The following is a 16,324-nucleotide window of genomic DNA, read 5'->3' as shown; positions in this document are numbered from 1 at the left end:
ATCCTTGGGGTGCTACAGATGCCTCCCCTTTCCTGCCCTGAGCTTCCAGATAGGCACATGACTTACCGTAAGCATGTGGCCGGCGTCCCGCCTGCTCCCGTGCAGGAATATTCCACGGTCAGGATTTTATTCTCAGGACAAGATTCGCTGCAGGAAAGATGAAGGAGGAGTTTAAATCTAGTTTGTTCTTTCCAGATCGGATCACAGGCTGCCTTGGTTCCTAAAGCCACATCAGCCTGTCCCACCTGAGCTCATAAGCACCTGTCAGTAGACATGGTTTGGTGGCTTTTGGTCACTGGCCTCGGGTCTGGAGTGACATGAGGCCCTTAAGGTTATATTTGTCCAAATTAACTGTCCCTCCAAACAGACCACATCACAGGCAAGTGCCCTTGGATACTTGTGACCCGAGAGGCTAGTCAAATGTTGGTGCCCTAACTGCGTCGACCTTGCGGAGGTGGAGTGAGTAGGTGGGTGTAGTGGGCGACTTACATCGGCGGGAGCAACATTGTAGTGTAGACACTTACAGAAAGGTCATCAGAAGGCAGCTTACAGCAATTTAACTCTGTAGTGCAGACCAGGCCCTAGGCTTTCTTGGTTTTTTCCTCTCTGTTCTTGGCTGTGTCCTCAGTTTCAGTGTGATCTCTCGCACACCATACAATCCTACCCCAAGCAATAGTCAGCCCAGCAGCACCCGGGCGGGTTCACACACACCTCTGTCTTAGGTGGCGTTTATGTTTACAGTTATGTTAACAGAAGGATGAGTTCACACCTACCAACCTCAATGAGTTTTTAACCCAAGGCATGACAAGGTTACACCCAGTTCATGACAATACGCTGCTCTTGGCCAGGGCTCTTAGCCAGTGGCCTGCCTGCCTTTACCTTGCTATTAGCCCATAGTTAAGGTTAAGGTTTTGTCAAGGTTATTTTTAGTAAATGTCAGGGACAGGTCATGGGCAATAAACAAAAATGAATGGAAGCCTGTGACCTGTCCCTGACTTTTACTAAAAATAACTGTGATAAATGGAGCTGATAGAGGGAGGACTGAAGCCCGAGTGGAGGGGCAGGGGGGGATGGGAGCCCAAGCCCCACTGCAGAAGGGTGGCGGAGTCCAGCACCTACCACCCGGGCAGCTTGGAGTTGCTGGGTCCCCCCCACAGAGGCTGGGCATTCCAGAGTCCCCCCACACCCATGGTGGTTCGGAGCTCTGGGGTCGCCTCACACCCCACGGCAGCTTGGAGCTGCGGGGGCTGCAGTGCCTGGGGGGCTGGGAGCTCCAGGGTCCCCCCACCACCCACAGCAACTCAGAATCCCAGGGTCCCTGCTGGCTGACAGCTCTGGCCCTCCACCCCAGGGCTGGTGGAAAATGTCACCGAGGTCTCTGAAAGTCACGGAATCTGTGACCTCCGTGACTTAATCTTACCCTTACCCACAGTGACCTGACATGATCTGCTAGCAACATGCTGCTCGGACTGGGAAGTTACATTCTAGCGCTCTAGCCAGAGTCTTCTAGCCCTAGCTAAGGGCATCCCTTCAGTGCTTAGTGATCTTCCAGCCCTAGGTGGTATCGTACCTGCTTTGTCTGGTGATCTAGTCGCATGCCTGCCTTTGATAGTGAGTGAGTGCTAGCTAACGTCATGCAGGTTATAGCTAGTGATCACCAGCCCATGAAGGTGTTGCTACACTGGCTAGTGAACAATCAAAGTGAATTATTGCTATTATTAGAACTGCCAAGCCTGGGGAGAAGGTGGTAGCTGTTCTTTATATGATCTTGTTAGATTTTTGGTTAATAAAACCTAACCCCCAGGGTATGGGGGAGTTTTGAGTCCCCAGGGTATGGATTGTGTCTAAAAGCAGGGCAGGAAAGGCAACTTGTCTTTGACTTAGAGTGCTCATGAGTTTGTTTGTTTGTTTGTGTGTGAGTGAGAGAGAGAGAGAGAGAGAGTTGCACTGGCAGTGTTGCCAGCCACAAATGTTAAACAAGCAGGAGTCCGTCCCCCAAAAGTGATGAGAGGCTTAAATATCATGAGTTTTTTTAAAGTAATAAATGTGGGGCTCTGTATAGCTGCCTTCTGGTTTCTCAGCCTGGGGGGCTGCCCTCAAGTCACATTTTCAAACTTTCCTGGGCTACAATCTCACTTTTTTAAAAACAAAAGCAGAGAGTCTCATCTGATCACGTGACTAGGGGAACTAGGGCTTTAACCAAAACATCCAATATTGCGAGAGTTGGCAATGCTGCACTGGGCCAAAGTCATCCTGGCGTCACTCCATTGCTGTGATGCTTCCTCCGCAGCTTACAGGAACCTCCCTGAAACGCTCTCTAAACTCCATCCAACCCATTTCGTCCTTCAGTCTTTGAGTTCCCCCTCCCAGGCAACTGTTAAACCCTCTGGCTGGACTCCTTGGTAACATCTGAGCCAGCTGCAGCAGTAACAACCCCGAGGGGGGTCTAAGAGTGGCCCGGAAAACCACACCGACTCACGCCATGCGGTGGTTTGGGAGCTGGGTAAGGCGGCGTGTTCATGTGTCATGGGGAGGAGAGGAAGTTGTTGTGCTGCTGCGGGTAGGAGGTTTGGCAGCATTGGCCCCATCAACACAACTGGCGTGTCTGCAACATCTTTTGCAGATATTTTTTTGACAGGCATCAGGAGATGTGTCATTGCTTCCAGTTAGTCCATTATGCAACACCAGGAAAAACAATTTACTTGGCCGCTCCACAAAACGTGTGGCAGGGGATTGAGGGTCGGCGCCTCAGTTGCTGTACGTTGGCATAGATCCACTGAAGTCAACAGAGCGAGCGTGTCTGTTTATGCCAGGGGATGATCTGGCCCTTAGCAAATACTTTGGTGCTTATGTCCTTAGCTATAAATCATTCTGCTTAGACAGGCTGTCTGTCTGTCTGTCTGTCTTGCAGATGAGTGGGATCTTTCTCTCTCTCTCGTTCTGCAGCACCAAACATGTTAACAAAACAGATGGGCCTGATTTGGGGCCTCACTCTTATCCCCAGGTTGACGCTGGTGTAACCCCACTGACTGTAAGGGATTTATGTCTGATTTTCCCTCCTGTAAGTGAGAAGAGAATCGGAGCCCAAACCTGAAGTCCTGCCTCCCTCAGAATTCCCAGGGGGTCAGATTCAGACCTGATGGAAGCAGATGAAGTGTCAGTGGGGTCACTAGAGTTAGTCCTTCTTAAACTGGGCTGGAACTCAGCTCCCTGACCTCAGTTACAAATGGTGAAGGGGTAAGGAAAGGTGTTTGTGTGCAAAGCCTGTTCCAAGCACCCCTTCAGGGGGACAAGAACCACATGGCCCCAGGGTTCTTCCTCCACGGGATGGGCAAAGGCATGTGGGAATCCCGACACTGGAGGCTGCAGTAACTTTTGATGATAAACTCTTTGGGGCAAGGGCTGTCCCCCACTTGTCCACATTACAAAGCAACCACACACCTTGGCACGATTGTCAATCCGTGCTGCATTCTGATGCTGTAGGGCCAGACTGAGCTGCATAGGGGCTAGGGGGATTAGTAACAGGGACTGGATCCCTTCGCTGCCAGATCATTAGTTCCGTGCTGGCCCAGGTTGCAAGTGCTGAAAGTCATTTACCAGCTGAGGGCTGCTCAGTGGCTTGTGTGAAATGGGTCTAGTTCCTAGGGCACAACTGCCAAATGCAATTAACGCTAATTGGCAACCCCTTGGTGGCCCTCCCAGAAGAGAGGCTAGGGACTGAATGCACAATGGAGACTGAACTCTTTCTTCTCTCCGCACTCAAGAGGTGGGGAAGCTCTTGCTGCCAGGGCCCATGCTGTGCCTGCCCTGTAGACAAATCCATGGAGGACTGTCATCTACAGGGCTATTGTCAGCCCAACACTAAATGCACCTTTAAACAAAACCACACAAAGGATTGACCTACAGTGAAAGAGCTGCAATAGGACCAAGGACTGGAATAGCAGGGGGGGGCTGCAGGTGAGGACTGGGGGGCAATGGCAGAGCTGGGGGGGGGAGCCCGGGCCGGGAATAGCAGGGGGGCTGCAGGTGAGGACTGTGGGGGACACAGGCAGAGCTGGGGGGGGAGCCCGGGACTGGAATAGCAGGGGGGCTGCAGGTGAGGACTGGGGGGCACTGGCAGAGCTGGGGGGGAGCCCGGGACTGGAATAGCAGGGGGGCTGCAGGTGAGGACTGGGGGGCACTGGCAGAGCTGGGGGGGAGCCCGGGACTGGAATAGCAGGGGGGCTGCAGGTGAGGACTGGGGGGGACACGGGCAGAGCTGGGGGGGGAGCCCGGGACTGGAATAGCAGGGGGGCTGCAGGTGAGGACTGGGGGGCACTGGCAGAGCTGGGGGGGGGAGCCCGGGACTGGAATAGCAGGGGGGCTGCAGGTGAGGACTGGGGGGGCACAGGCAGAGCTGGGGGGGGGAGCCCGGGACTGGAATAGCAGGGGGGCTGCAGGTGAGGACTGGGGGACACAGGCAGAGCTGGGGGGGGGGAGCCCGGGACTGGAATAGCAGGGGGGCTGCAGGTGAGGACTGGGGGGCACTGGCAGAGCTGGGGGGAGCCCGGGACTGGAATAGCAGGTGCTGGCTCAGCCCCAGGAGCTCAGTGGCTCTGAGGACAAGTGGCAGGTGCCAGGCACAGAGACCTGTGTAAGCAGAGCCCCGTCGGGCTCGCCAGTGACCTGCTCCTGGCGCTGGGGCGCGCTGGGGCGCCGGGAGCTGGCGGGGGGGGCAAGGCGGGGGGTGCCGGCTAGTGGCCGAGAAGCTGCGCCCGGCCCGTCACGCTCCTTACGGGAAGGAGCCGTTCGAGCTTCCCAGGCGGGGCCCGAGCGCAGCCCTGCGGGGTCGGGGGTCGCCAGGGCAGAGCAGGGAGCAGGCTCGGCTGCGCTGGGGCGGGCGGCTCCCGCGCTGCGCCCCGGCCCCGATCCGCCCCACACACCCAGCCAGGGGCTCGCTGCTCCCCAGCGGGAGCCCGGGGCTTGCCTGGGAGCCCGGCCCGGCCCCCTCGCCCCGCAGCCCCAAGCGCCCCGCGTCTCACCTCTTGCGATCGCCGGCGAGCGGCGGGAAGGGGCCGGCGAGCAGGGAAGCGAAGAGCAGCTCGGCTTCCAGCAGGCGCAGCATCGCCCTGGACTCCCTGCCCAGCGCACCCCTCACAGCCGGGCCATGCGGGACCCCGCTCGGGGCTGGCGGCTCTGGGCCAGCTCGGCTCCTCCCGCTGCTCCCCCTGCCTGGCAGCCCGGCGCCCAGACGCGGCTCCCAGTCCCTGCGCACGGTGGCCGCAGCTCCGCTCTCTCCTCGTCTCTCTGCCCGGCTGGCTCCGCCGCCCTGCAGCCAGGCTCCCTGGCCCGAAGTCAGAGCTCAGCCCTCCCCGGATCCCTGCCTTCTCCGCTCGCCGCTTCGCCCTCGCCTTTTGTGTCCTGGCCGAGAGCCCCCTCTCCTGGTGCCAAAGGCAGGGCCGGCTCCACCAAGACCTGCCCAGCGCCCGCAGCTTCTTTCCCAGGCCCGCCAGCTCTCCCCGGAGCGTCCTTCTTCGGCCAGCCCAGCCCCGATCTTGTTCAGTCTCCAGGAGCTCTCCGCAATCGTGCCTGGATCTTGCTACATCTTAACCCTCTCCCCGTGCGGCGATACCGGTGATGGGCCTGCAGCCAGACAGGGGGGAACTGCCCAGAGGTTATGGGTCCCAAGGTAGGGTGACCAGATGTCCCGATTTTATAGGGACAGTCTCGATTGTGGGGGCTTTTTCTTATATAGGCTCCTATTACCCGCCACCCCGTCCCGATTGTTCACACCTGCCCTCTGGTCACCCTATCAGGGCATGTACAGATAAAATGGGCCCCAAAGCCATGTGGAGTGGGAGTAGAGACTAGCACGGAGGGAGGAACGGTAGCACATTTTCATCCCCTTTCGCGCCCCTTGCCAGAACAGTGTAAAGGGACCTTTGGGGAACTGAGAGTCAGGCCCTGTTTATTTACCCAGCACAGGCATTGGGCATGGCACTAGGGAGAGGAATGGGCTATGAGGGGCCTGATTCTCCTTTCCCAAGGGTGTAAATCAGGCCGAACTCCCCTGGAGTTGGTGGAATTTCACCCCTGTCTGGGCACAGGGGGGAGGTCCCATGCAACTGAGGTGCCTTATTGTCCTGGTGATTGATGTTGTCTCCAGTCAGGACAAATACAAAACTCCCAAGTTCAGCTCGGAGCACCTTGCCGATCATTTGAAACTAGGAGACCAGGATGGCAAACATCCACTCACTCCTTCCACCAGCCAGGGGCACCCAATCAAATACCAACACCTCCATGGCATGGCCTAGCCTTGGTCCCCTGCCTCTCTGCAAAGGTCAGCTGAAGCAAATGAGCTCTGCCCTCAACCAGTCTTTTGGACTAGGGATGGCAGGGAAATCCAGAGCCCTGGGGCCCTCATGGAGAATGCCCTGCCAGCTGCCAGCCCGCCCTCAACTCTAAGTATCAGTTTCCTAAGAGAAGGGGGAGAAGTTTTCTCTCTGGAGGAATTTAAAATAACAAAACACTGAGAACAATCCTGTGCTGGCAGGGAGATCAACTGAAGGACCTTCCGTCCATGGGCCAGATTGACAGCGTGTGTAACTCAGCCTCGCTCCATAAACTTCAATGGTGTGATGCCAGTTTACACCAATTGAAGATCTGACCCTTGAGATTTTATGGGCCATATTCTGATGTCAGTTACACTAGTAACTGGCCCTCGTCTCTCCCCTTCCAGAGGCTGATTGTGATATATGTGGAGTTTACACCTGAAGCTATTTCAGGGTCATCATAACCAAACCTTACAAACAGCACTGGGGAAGCTCTTGGTGTCGGAGGCAGTGCTTGTTGACCTGTGCTGCTGGCTTTGGCATAGCTGTGTTGAGCTCATGAACCCTTCCCCTGTAATTTAAACCCAGGGATCTTTAAAGCATGATTCAATTTAAAAGCCCAACCAGCTTGTTTTGCTAGCTAAGGAGTAACCTGTGCTATCTATTCAGGACACATTCTGCCACCCAGTGCATAGGAGCAATGCCTGCAACAGAGATGCTGCACGGATTGGGTCACTGGTATTTTCTCTTGCCCTTTTCTGCACCTCCCCCCCACCCCCGCCCCAGCCTTCCCCATATTTGCTTCTCACTCTGCCCACTCTTGGCTCTGTTTTTTCCCTCCCTTCTCCTTGTCTAGCTTAAGTAGGATGTGAGCCTGATCAAATTTGTGATCAGCTCGAACCTAGATGCCCACAGTATCTGCTTGGCTTTGAAATTAGGCAAAAGGAGCTCCCTAGTCACAAGCAAGTTCATTCATTTGTAGGATGAAAGAGATCCCTCCACCACAGGAACACCAGGGGATACTGTAGCCTGAGACAAATGAAACTCATCTCATGAGTGAGAAATCTAAACCAGGCACCTCTCCCGCTTCCCAGATTAGAGAAATTTGGACATGAGATAAATGCCAGTAAGAGATGGTTATGAATCAGTGGTTCTCAACTGTTTCTATACCATGCACTCAGGTGACATCAGAAAAAAGTTACAAGACTTCCCTTCCATAAAATTCTTTATCCCATCCCATCCAGCCATAAAGAATGGGAGAGGTCATGCCCCCCAATATGTCTTTGTGACCTCATGCAGTCGCAGCCCCCAAGACTGAGATAGATAAGACAAGTAACCAGGAGTCTGGGGACCTTGAGTCCACACTGAGGGAAAGCACTGTTTGTGAAATCTAAACCCTGCTCCAGTTGCAGTCAATGGCTGTCAGTCAAAGCAGGATTGGGTGCCCAGGAATCTTGGAGTCAATGCAGGTCTTAAAACACAAACCTCAAAACTTGTGCCTGGTTCACACGTCAGACAGGGGCATGCGGGGCATGAAGGAGGGTGGGGGGAGCAGATGGCAGAGCTGTGTGGGGGGGTTTCCAGTTGCAGCACTGGATGCAGCACAGGTGGCAGGAATGCCAAAAGCTCTCTGGGGCCAGATCCTCAGCTGGAGTAAACTGGGTAGTAGCTCCATCAAAACCCTGCATGTCTGTGGGCTAAGGCTGGATCTCGTCAGCTCTAGGCAGCTCTGAGGTAGGCATGTGAAATTTAAACCAGGGCTGGGACTGGGAGAGCAGCTTCACAAAGCCAGGAGAAGCGTGGGTGGGAGCCTCTCGCTGCCCTCCCACTGGGTTCTCCTGAAGATCAATAGCCCTGTTTTCTCAAACTCCGCTTCCACTGAGTCAATGGTGAAACCCCCAGAGACAGTTGGCAGAGTTCGGCCAGTGCTAAGCCCCTTTGAAAATCCCACCCTCTTCACAGGGAAAATAGGGCCTTTCTGGATTTGGAACCAAAACTGCAGGGACAGATTTGGATCCTGGCATCTGAATCCTGCATCCCTGAAATTTGAAGGGGTCTGGGATTTGAGGTTCTGGTTTTATCAACCACAGAGAGAGGACAGCTGCCCTCCAACTCCTGGGATCCCTGCGTTCCACTCCCTAGCTCAAACCACTGCAGTCTGCAGCAGAATTCTCCTGCTTATGTCCCCCCCGACACACACACACACTCAAACCAGGGCTTTCTGGAGACCATTCCCTACCAGAGAGCGATCAGTCTGGCCTGACACAGCAGGCTGGCTGTCACACACAGCCACTGTCCCTTCTTTCTGGGATGTGGCACAACCTTGGAGGCAGGATACCAGAGCAGAGATGCAATTTTCAACTTAACTTCAGGTGGCACTGCTGTCCCATTTCCTTTTGAGGAAGAGCTGATTTCTAAGCACCCCTGGGCTATCCAGAGGTCTTTATCAATCATGTAATAACCAGCTAGAGATGCTGCAGAGACACCGTGGAAAGCCCAGACTTTAGCTGGTCAGATGATGGCTGGTGCTTGTGGGTGAATGAGTTCTTAAGTCTAAAATGATCCAGATGGTTCTTTTCATTGTACATTGTTGACAGAGCTGAGTAGTGCAGAGAAGGGGTAGGATGAAGGGGTGGAGTTTAAAGGATTTGATTTCTGATTGCTGGTCCAAACCTAGTGCTCAGAACAACAGACATCCTGCAAGTATTTTTACTGAGCCTGCGAAAAATGTTTCTAGGCCTCATGAGCTGCAAAATATTTGTGTTTGCAGCATAGTTCTTGGCCAGTTCCTTTTCAGGATTCCTGCTTCTTTTTAAACCTATAACTGCCATTGGGGAATTCCCCCCCCCCCCCAGTGCAGGGGATTTCTGAAGTCAGCATACAGACAATCTAAGGGTTCTATGCTGTTCCCCGGTGCAGGGGCATGATGAGGTTCTGCCCAAGGGAAGGAAGGAGGGTGGATTTTGCTCAGGCAGGGTGTGGGCATGCAGGGCTTAAATTTTCAGCTATCCTGGGCAGGTGAAATAATCCATAAAGGGTCAGTCAAAGTTAGTGTAAGTTAGAGCAGCCACTGGGCACCTCGACACCTTGGAATCTCATCTGCAAACTCACATTCAGCTCTCATATCTGTGCTGACAACTCCCAGCTCTACCTCTCTACTCCACACCTGTCTCCTTCCGTCCCAACTAAAATCTCAGCCTGTCTCTCTGACTTCTCATGGCGGTTGAGCCATCAGCTTAGCTCACACACAACCAAAACAGAGCTCCGAATCTTTCCTCCCAACTTCTCCCCTCTCCCTCCTTTCTCGATCATTAATGTAGACAACATCACCACCCTGCCTGCCACTTACCTCCATAAACTGGGTGTCATCTTCGACTCGGCCCTGTCTCTCGATCCTCACAACCAGGAGGTGCCCGCATCTTGTCGATTTCTTCTGCGTAGCATCTCTAAGATACGGCCTCATGACCTTTCCATACAAAAAGCTAAAACTCCTGTCCAGGTGCTTATCATCTCATGTCTCAGTTCCTGCAACATCCTGTTCTCTGGCCTTGACAAAAGCCAGTCAGAATGCTGTTGCAAGGATCATTTTCCTAGCTCGCCACTTTGATCGTGTCACCCCATTCTTGGCATCCCTCCCCCAGCTCCTCTTTCTCTATCTGCCCCTCACTCATGGGTGGAGAGCCCCATAACCTTCTCATTGTCTTCCTCCAAATCCCTCCTTTGCCATAATGCCAATGCCCACAAGAAACTTGACAGTGGCTAGGCTGCTGATGTGCTGAGACTACTGCTTATCATACTGGCTCATTGTTTCCTTGTACTCCCCTGTCTGTCTGCTTGTCTCTACCTGTTGCTTGTCTTATACTTAGGTTGTAAGTTCTTTGGGGCAAGAACTTTCTGTTTGTTCTGTACACTGCCTGGCACAGGGGCTCTGAGGTTCTACCACAATACAAATAATAAATCATAATGATAATAATAATTGGCAGCTCAGAATCTGGACCATGAAACTTCAATAATGCCATAAAATGTGACATCAGTTTCAGATTCTCATCCCCACTTTCTCGGCTTATCTTCCCTGGGCCATTGTGGTTCCATTTGAAGGTGATCAGCAACAAAACTTGGACTGCAAATGGCCTTTCCTGTCTCATCTGGGCTCTAGAATGGCACTGTTCTCAATTGCACCGCTGTGACTGATCAAGCACAAGCTCCAAAGGAACCAGAGCATCCAGGCCAGGCCAGCCATCACATTTTGGGCACACCCAGCATTCCCTGCAAATGTGACAGGCCCTGTAGGGAGTCACATCTATCCCATGATCCCACCCTATTGGCCTCTATAATGCCTGTGGGCCATAATGTCTATTTGCACCTGTCCATGTTTTGGGCTTGTTCCATCACCGGCTTTGAATGAGGAGGCACAAAGGCCCCAGGTGGGTGGGGATCACGCTGTGCTATGCCCTCACACTCATGTTGCAAATGTTGCGATGTGGGGGTCACTTTCCTGTCCTGAAGCCACTGCCAGGTCAACTCTGGGCTGGTAGTCTGTGATGTATGCCAGCTCAGGGTGCTCAGGGAGGGAAGACGCTTGTGTGTTTCTGACTGCACTGTTTTTGACAACTGAATATCTTGTTGCGGGGTTGTTTCCTTTGTGATTTTCACCTAACAGGTTTCTTCTCTCGCTCTCTTTTGGTTCCTGAGATGGGACTGGGACCGGCCTGGTTCCTTGAGGGAAGCTGGGGCGCGGGGGGCGGGGGGGGAAGATCCAGCTGGACACTTGTCAGTTCCACCACATTGCTCCTGTCCCAATTCATAGAGTGGGGTGTACAGATCAAAGGGGAGGGGAGACGCACTGGGTCCTGCAGGGCCCAGGGAGGAAAGGAGAAAGCTGAAGATCCTTGTCAGTAGTGTCTCCTGTTTTGCTTTCTCTTTCAAATCTCAGGAGTCTGGGAGGTGGAAGGTTGGAAGGGTCTGCCCTGTGGAGAATCAAGAGTCCCCTCCCCACCCAGTGAGGCAGGTGTGGTAGCAGCTAAGTGAGAGGGGATAGAGTAGGAAAGACCCAGTACTTACCCTAGCAATTGGGCTGTCTCTGCTTAGATGATTGGGCTGGGCCTGCTGCACTCCTCAGCTCCTGCCACAGAGTCCTCTGATAGGGGGCTGTTTGTGGGGCCCCGAGCAGTTAATATGGGAGGTAACAGCCTACTGAGATGCACGGGTCAGCTCACTCTTCTCAGAGCTACTGTTTGAGGCTGTCTGCAGACTCAGGCAGGTACTGCTGCATCAGTTACACTCAGGTCACGTTTTCCAGCTTTTCTTCAAAACCACGATGGCTAGACATGTTCTCTTATTTTTAATGAAAGCTAAAATTCTGACTATCACATGATTCCAGGAGCTGGTGCCCTAGACACCAGCTTATAGAGCCTATGTCTTTTTCCAGCCCTGCCTTGGACCAAGACTGCTGTTGAGCCATGGTCCAGTATTTAATACAACAATCCCTAAACCTCGGATCAGTGCCATTTTCAATCCCTGTAGTCAGTGCTTAACTGCGCCTGCTGTTCTACAGTGTGCATCCTGCAAAAGACTTTGTCCCCGCTGGAGATGTGGAAGGCCCATGGTCTCGTCTATTAAATGATCTTGTTGCGCTTTCGCTTTCTGATCTGTCTCCAAATCCCATTGTCACAACCCACACAATACAGGGGTTGTTCAAAGGGAGAACGGGGCCTTTGGGAGCATGTCAGGGAGTGGACAATTCATAAAAATTTTGTTCAGTGACAGCAGATACTGCGTTTTTGGCTGTTTCCTTCTGTGAACCACCTGCCACAGAGGAAGCTGATGGTTACAGAGTAACAGCCAGAAGCTTGTCATTTTCATTTCCGCTGGAGTTATTTCAGCTTCTCTTTGCTCTAGCGCTGACGAAAGCCTGACTGACTGATCACCCAATCATAGTATCACAGTTCCGCCCATATATGCGCATGCATGTGTAAGCATATATATAGACTCATGTACTGGTTTTACTTCTTCTTTTGGCTGCTGTGTGCTGTTACTGGTGGGGGATGAGCAGCAGGTTGCTGATATTCCTACTGCCCTTTGCCACTCCCTGATAATACGTCTTGGGAAACAGAGTCAACTGACTGGTTCCTCGATGTGTCCTTATTACACTACAACCAGGAAGTCTGGAATGTGTTCGTCTATTCAACAAGGGCCTGATCCGACTCCCATTGTCTTTAATGGGAGCCGGCGCAGGTCTTGGGTTGGATTGTTAGTGACTCATCGATATCCCTTGTTCGCTTATTTAAAAGAATCAAACCAATGAAGCTGCTAGTTAAACACTTACTTCCAGATTGTGGAGTCTGTACTCACACTGGCGAGCACTTACTCATGTGAGTAATCCTCTGACTTCAGGGGACCTGCTTGAGTGAGCAACTGCTCAGCAAGATGAATCAGGGCTTTACCATTTGGCCCTTAGCTTATAGCATATTAGTTACCTTTGTTGTCATCCCTTGTATTCTCCACCACCCTGTTGTACTTTGTCTCTCTCTATACTGAATGCTCTTTGCGGCAGGGACTGTATGACTGTATGTTGGTAGGGCACCCAGCACAGTGATTGGATCCTAACTGGGGTCTCTGGGAGCTACTGTAATGCACATTAATGATTCAATAATAATTAATAATAAATAATTATAATTAATACTGTAGTAATAATAATAGCTAGAAACTAAATGCTATAGGCTGAGGGTCTCCACCTCCTGTCTGGAGCTGTCGGAACCTCTCACTATCAAACAGCCCCACAAAACAAGTCATCATCCCCTCCATCCTCCTATATGTGATGGATCAGATAGAACTTCCTCAGAGCCCATTAATGCAACTTCTTCATTGGCCAGGAGAGGTCACTATTGAGTGGCAGGAGGCGTTCCCTTCCCCAGCTCATGGTGTTGACTTCGCTTGGAGCAAGAAGCCCCAGTGACTCCAAGGTAGGTTAGCTGAAATGCTAGTCCAGCTGAGTGGGTCTGAGTTGATGCGGGGAAGTCCAGAAACAATTTATTTCCAGACAGTTGTGTAGCTCAGAGACTCTGAGGGCAGAAGGGACAATTACAATATCTAGCCCAAACTGCATAATGCAGGCCAGGGAACCTCACCCAGTAATTTCTGCATCAGGCAGAAGGGAGAAGCCCTCAAATTGTTTCATAGTGTGGATCCGAACTGAACACCTCCCTTCCCATTCACTAGCACACAGATCACACACCTGCTCCTCCCCAATCGGGTGAACCTTCTCCCTCCCACTCCCAGTTGCAGACCACTTCCTTTCCTACTCATGGTTACATAACACCCAGTGGCCACTACAGCTATGAACATGTAACATTAAGAAGGTAGTTAATGTACATGTGCCCCTTGTAATGCAACACAGCAGCTGGAAACAAAGAGGCGAAGCCAGCATCATGTGATTAGCCAGCTGTTCGTGGGCCTTCCAGGAAGTGGTCTATGGTAAGGCCCAAAACAGTGAGTTCTTGTACTGCTTTGAGGCACTCCAGTCCCAATCCCGTCTTCTGATATACCCGAGACAAACCTGTGTCACTCCCTTGGAAGACAATTTGTTCATATCTGAGCCCAGGACTAGGCTAATCGGGCCAGATTCTCATTGAACTGTAATTTACTTCCACTTAAGATTCTTTATGCAGCCAGTATTATTATTAATATTGTTTATTTGAATTGTGGTAGCACGTAGGAGCCCTAGTCTTGGTCCAGGACTCCCCAGTGCTTGGCGCAGGACAAACACAAAACAAAAGCAGAGTGTAAAGGGTCCTCAGTGTAAATCATAGAATTGTAGGACTGGAAGGGACCTCGAGAGGTCGTCTAGTCCAGTCCCCTGCACTCATAGCAGGACTAAGTATTACCTAGACCATCGGTTCTCAAGCAAGGGTCCGCGTCCTCTAGGGCAGGTTTCAGGGGTCCACCAAAATAAGCCAGAGAGCAGGGCTGGTGTTAGCATTGCTGGGGCCCAAGGCAGAAAGCCCAAGCCCAAGCCCTGCCATGTGGGGCTGAAGCCAAAGCCTGAGTATCTTAGCTTCGTGGGGGCCGGGGACCCCTTGGCATTGTGCTGGGCAGTTGCCCTGCTTGCTACCCACTAACACCAGCCCTGGCTTCTAATCTACTGGCTACGCAGAAAAACAGTTGTGGCACAGGTGGGTCATGGAGTTTTTATGGCATGTTGTGGGGAGGGGGACCTCAGAAAGAAAAAGGTTGAGAACCCCTGATCTAGACCATCCCCGACAGGTGTTTGTCTAACCTGCTCTTAAAAATCTCCAATGATGGAGATTCCACAATCTCCCTAGTCAATTTATTCCAGTGCTTGGTTCATCGTTATTAACCTGACCTTATGACAAATCTAGGTTATTTTCTTTAACCATTTCATCTAAACTCCCATGTTGCAGCCACACCATGTTTATGTCTGATCACATCAGTAAAAAAATTCTGTACATAATAATCATTTTATATATATATACAATGCCTTTAACCCAGCATGTGTCCAAAGCAATTTGAAAAAACAATCTGCAAACAATGCACATGTGTTATTTCATGTTCCACAGCACACGGCAACAGTATGTTGCAATTTAGGACAGGAAGTGACAGATCCCTTTACTTTCCTGCATTGAATCTTTACAGATGATTTAGGATGTCACAATGTACTTCTCTGAGGTGCAGCTTGGCCAGGACAAAAGGGATAACAGGTCTAATTTTACAAAGGGCTCTGTGGGACCTTACTGATTACCAGGGCCAGCTCCAGACCCCAGCGTGCCAAGCGCATGCTTGGGGCGGCGTCCCAGTGGGAGGGTGGCAGGCGGCTCCGGTAGACCTCCCGCAGATGTGCCTGCGGAGGGGCCGCTGGTCCCGCGGCTCCGGTGGAGCATCTGCAGGCATGCCTGCGGGAGGTCCACTGGAGCCGCGGGACCGGCGACCGCCAAAGCGCATCCCGTGGCGTGCCGCCCTGCTTGGGGCGGCGCAAATCCTAGAGCCGCCCCTGCTGATTACATGGGGTCAGAAGTTGCCTCTCATAGCACAATGCCTATTAGCATCTGGCTGGGGCTTCTGTTCAGTACTGAATCCAAGGGATGAGTTCCCCCATGACTGAATTGCCAGCACCACTTCGTGCAGCATCTTTGCTTTTCACTGGGAGTTTCACATCCCAAATGCTGACCTGGCCTGATACTATGCTGCTTATGAGAGCATGCAGCACGAGATGGGACGGCTTCAGGCTTTGCTCTTTTCAGAGTCAAATGACTCTCTGGGAATTGGATTAAATGTGTTTGTAACTTTTTGGATTTTGCGGCTTCTTATGGAGGGTCTCTGGGCTTGAGAGCCAAGGTTGTCTGTTGGACTGTCCTGATGTTGAGGGGATTCTCCTGATTTTGAGGTGGCAGTCCCATGACCTTGAAGTTGGGCTTAGAAACCTTTTAAAGTGCCCTGAAATATATTGTGGGCTGTTGCAATGTATTGTGACACTATATCATGATATGATGTGGCAACCCCAGGGATCACGCATGAGCCCATGCTAGTATAGTGCTTTGAAGATGCAAGGTGCCATGGAAATGCCAATAGGCTTCTCTGCCAACCATACACTGATGACGTCCATCCCTGTAGCATGTGCATCAGCTGCGGACTCACTGTGCCTGAGTGAGGGAAGTTTGTGGGTGAGAAGCGGAGCTGGCTCAGGCTCAGTGCGGGGAAAACAGAAATGATACTGGTAGGAAGGGAGAAGTTCTTTGAGGAAATAGAAGCAGCTATGACAGCTGATGTGGTGGTAGGTATTTACCCTCTGATTGACCTGATTGCCAAGGTGGTGCACAATAATATCCTACTATTATTTATTTGTATTTGCAGTAGCACCTAGAGTCCCCAGTCAAGAACAGGGCCCCATTGTGCTATGAACTGTGCAAATCCCTTGTAGCTAAGGTACTCATAGATTGCTAATCACCATAATATCTTGGTGTGACCTTACTCGACTCATAACATATTTTGCTTGTCTG

At 52.1% G+C, this 16,324-nt stretch overlaps 1 protein-coding gene across 2 annotated transcripts in view; it reads right to left on the bottom strand.

Moving 5' to 3' along the window:
- Window positions 1–5,418, bottom strand: part of LOC123343570 (collagen and calcium-binding EGF domain-containing protein 1-like) — a 32,346-nt gene extending 26,928 nt beyond the window's left edge. For both annotated transcript variants that reach the window (XM_044978713.1, XM_044978714.1), the window contains exons 1-2: window positions 5,022–5,418; window positions 67–147 (exon numbers count right to left, since the gene is read on the bottom strand). In XM_044978713.1, the coding sequence (XP_044834648.1) occupies window positions 67–147; window positions 5,022–5,104 (164 nt within the window). In that variant the 5' untranslated portion in view covers window positions 5,105–5,418. The remainder of the gene's footprint in view (window positions 1–66; window positions 148–5,021) is intronic.
- Between the last annotated feature and the right edge of the window lie 10,906 nt (window positions 5,419–16,324).

The sequence above is a fragment of the Mauremys mutica genome, chromosome 11 (assembly GCF_020497125.1).
Source record: "Mauremys mutica isolate MM-2020 ecotype Southern chromosome 11, ASM2049712v1, whole genome shotgun sequence".
In the NCBI taxonomy this organism is placed as follows: domain Eukaryota; kingdom Metazoa; phylum Chordata; order Testudines; family Geoemydidae; genus Mauremys; species Mauremys mutica.
The sequence above is the reverse complement of the archived record's forward strand: the minus strand, read 5'-3'. Positions and strand labels throughout refer to the sequence as shown.